The sequence below is a fragment of the Alosa alosa genome, chromosome 13 (genome assembly GCF_017589495.1).
Source record: "Alosa alosa isolate M-15738 ecotype Scorff River chromosome 13, AALO_Geno_1.1, whole genome shotgun sequence".
In the NCBI taxonomy this organism is placed as follows: domain Eukaryota; kingdom Metazoa; phylum Chordata; class Actinopteri; order Clupeiformes; family Clupeidae; genus Alosa; species Alosa alosa.
Genome location: NC_063201.1, coordinates 12,236,069 through 12,238,069, shown reverse-complemented (window position 1 = coordinate 12,238,069; position 2,001 = coordinate 12,236,069). Strand labels below are relative to the sequence as shown.

The 2,001-nt window shown below is 39.3% G+C and overlaps 1 protein-coding gene across 1 annotated transcript; it reads left to right on the top strand.

Annotated features, from left to right (window-relative positions):
- Nucleotides 1–483: 483 nt before the first annotated feature.
- LOC125305973 (fatty acid-binding protein, heart-like) lies at nucleotides 484–1,763 on the top strand. The gene is made up of 4 exons (XM_048261078.1): nucleotides 484–616; nucleotides 775–938; nucleotides 1,173–1,274; nucleotides 1,576–1,763. The coding sequence occupies exons 1-4, from the start codon at nucleotides 544–546 to the stop codon at nucleotides 1,627–1,629; spliced, it is 393 nt and encodes a 130-aa protein (XP_048117035.1). The 5' UTR covers nucleotides 484–543; the 3' UTR covers nucleotides 1,630–1,763.
- The last annotated feature ends 238 nt before the right edge of the window (nucleotides 1,764–2,001 follow it).

The following is a 2,001-nucleotide window of genomic DNA, read 5'->3' as shown; positions in this document are numbered from 1 at the left end:
ACATGTGAAACAGTGCAAAATGCTATTTATCAGTAACACACTGTAAAATACTGTATGAAACAGTGCCAAAAGCTATTTATCAGTAACACACTGTAAAATGTGAAACAGTGCCAAATGCCATATTTATCAGTAACACACTGTAAAATACTGTATGAAACAGTGCCAAATACTATTTATCAGTAACACACTGTAAAATGTGAAACAGTGCCAAATGCTATTTATCAGTAACACATAGTAAGATCCAAAAGCACAGATTATTCCATCACTGATTGACAACCAAAACTAGATGATCTGGCTGTGGTGTCAATGTCCTCTCACCAAACACCTGCGGAACTCGTCTTTGTTCGCACCTCTATGCTACCTGGAAAATCAAATAAAACATTGTGTGATGTCACAGGCTCTGATTGGCTGGCTAAGCCTTGCCCTTACTGCAGAGATGATTGAAAAGAATTCCGCCTGAGAGTCTCTGCACACCTGCGCTTCACCTGAAAGTCGATTCTCGGACGCATCACCCCAGAGACCAGACCACACACCACAGCTATCATGGCCGAGAAGTTTGTTGGGACCTGGAAGATGGTGAAGAGTGAAAACTTTGATGATTACCTCAAGGAACTCGGTATGAAAGGGTTAATTTGTTTAACTGAGCACCAACAATTTAAGGACATTCTTGTAGAAAGGGTCAGGTAAAGATGTAAGACATGTATGTATATTTGTGACATGTTAACCTGCAGATTGGGTTAGTGAGGCATCTGATGAGTTGAGCGTTTTCTGCAGGTGTGAGCTTTGCTATACGCCAGGTAGCCAGCAAAGCCAAACCGAGTGTGACCGTCTCCGTGGACGCTGATGGAACCATAACTCTGAATACTGGAAGAAAAGATATCAAGTTCAAACTGAACGAAGAGTTCAACGAGACCACCGGTGATGCGAGACAGACTAAAGTGAGTTACCTCAACATCTTTGTTTTTGTTTGTTTTAGTTATTTGATTATTATTCAAAGTATTACCGGTATTGTTATTATGAATCTATGTATCTATATTCATGTTTGTACGTGCTTTGATAGTCATGTCAATAAAACATTTGAAATATTAAGGCTAAAGGGTTTGCCATTTGGGGACAATATACTGTACCTGTTGAAATCTGATGGGTTTCTTTATTTGTGTGTTGAATTGCAGAACGTAGTGACCCTGGACAATGGTAGAATGGTCCAGAGGCAGACATGGGATGGCAAGGAGACAACCATCGAGAGAGAGTTGGTGAGCGACAAGTTTGTCACGGTAAGGAACGAAACAGATCTCCATCTTACCACTGATCTGTATCACCGCATTCTCAGCAGCAGAGCAGAGATGTTCAACACAAAAAATGCCACAAACATTGTCTTGTCTTGTTGTGGAGACTTCATTTTTGTCCACAACCTAGCTACACACAAAGCAGTTTATTGAATTTGACAAAAAGATGTTTTGGGTCAGAATGGCAGACTCTATATGTTTCTCTCTCTCTCTCTCTCTCTCTCTTTCTTCTCTATTAAAACTCTATATCACCCCTCTAAATGTCCTCATCTGTTGTCTTTCTCTGTAGACATTTAAGATTGGAGATGTGGTGGCAGTGAGAACATTCGAGAAGCAAGCATGAGTCTGTGCACCTGCAGAACTATGACATCTTTCTCTCTCTCTCTCTCTCTCTCTCTCTCTTTCTGTCAGTGTGTCATGTTATTGCTCTGTACAGTATATAAATCAAGAATCAGAATAAAAGTTGAATAGATGTCATTGATGTTTGAGTGACTCCACTTTGTTCAGCAAGTGACAAGATACATGTAGTTTGGAAATTAGCCACATATTGTGGCCACAAAAATATAAAATATATAGGCCTACTGTGTAAAATATATATTTAATATAATTTATTTATCTGCCCATTACAAAGTTACAGCAAAACAAACCAAACAATATACAGTAGGGCAGTTTGTGTCTTACAGTAATAGTGAGGGTCATATACTTTTGGAAAGTA

What these genes read in the sequence shown, in the direction of transcription:
- LOC125305973 (XM_048261078.1), top strand. Translation starts at nt 544, where the DNA reads ATGGCCGAGAAGTTTGTTGGGACCTGGAAGATGGTGAAGAGTGAAAAC. An exon ending in GTGATGCGAGACAGACTAAA is followed by an intron (nt 939 to 1,172) that starts GTGAGTTACCTC and finishes GTTGAATTGCAG; the next exon opens with AACGTAGTGACCCTGGACAA. An exon ending in TGAGCGACAAGTTTGTCACG is followed by an intron (nt 1,275 to 1,575) that starts GTAAGGAACGAA and finishes CTTTCTCTGTAG; the next exon opens with ACATTTAAGATTGGAGATGT.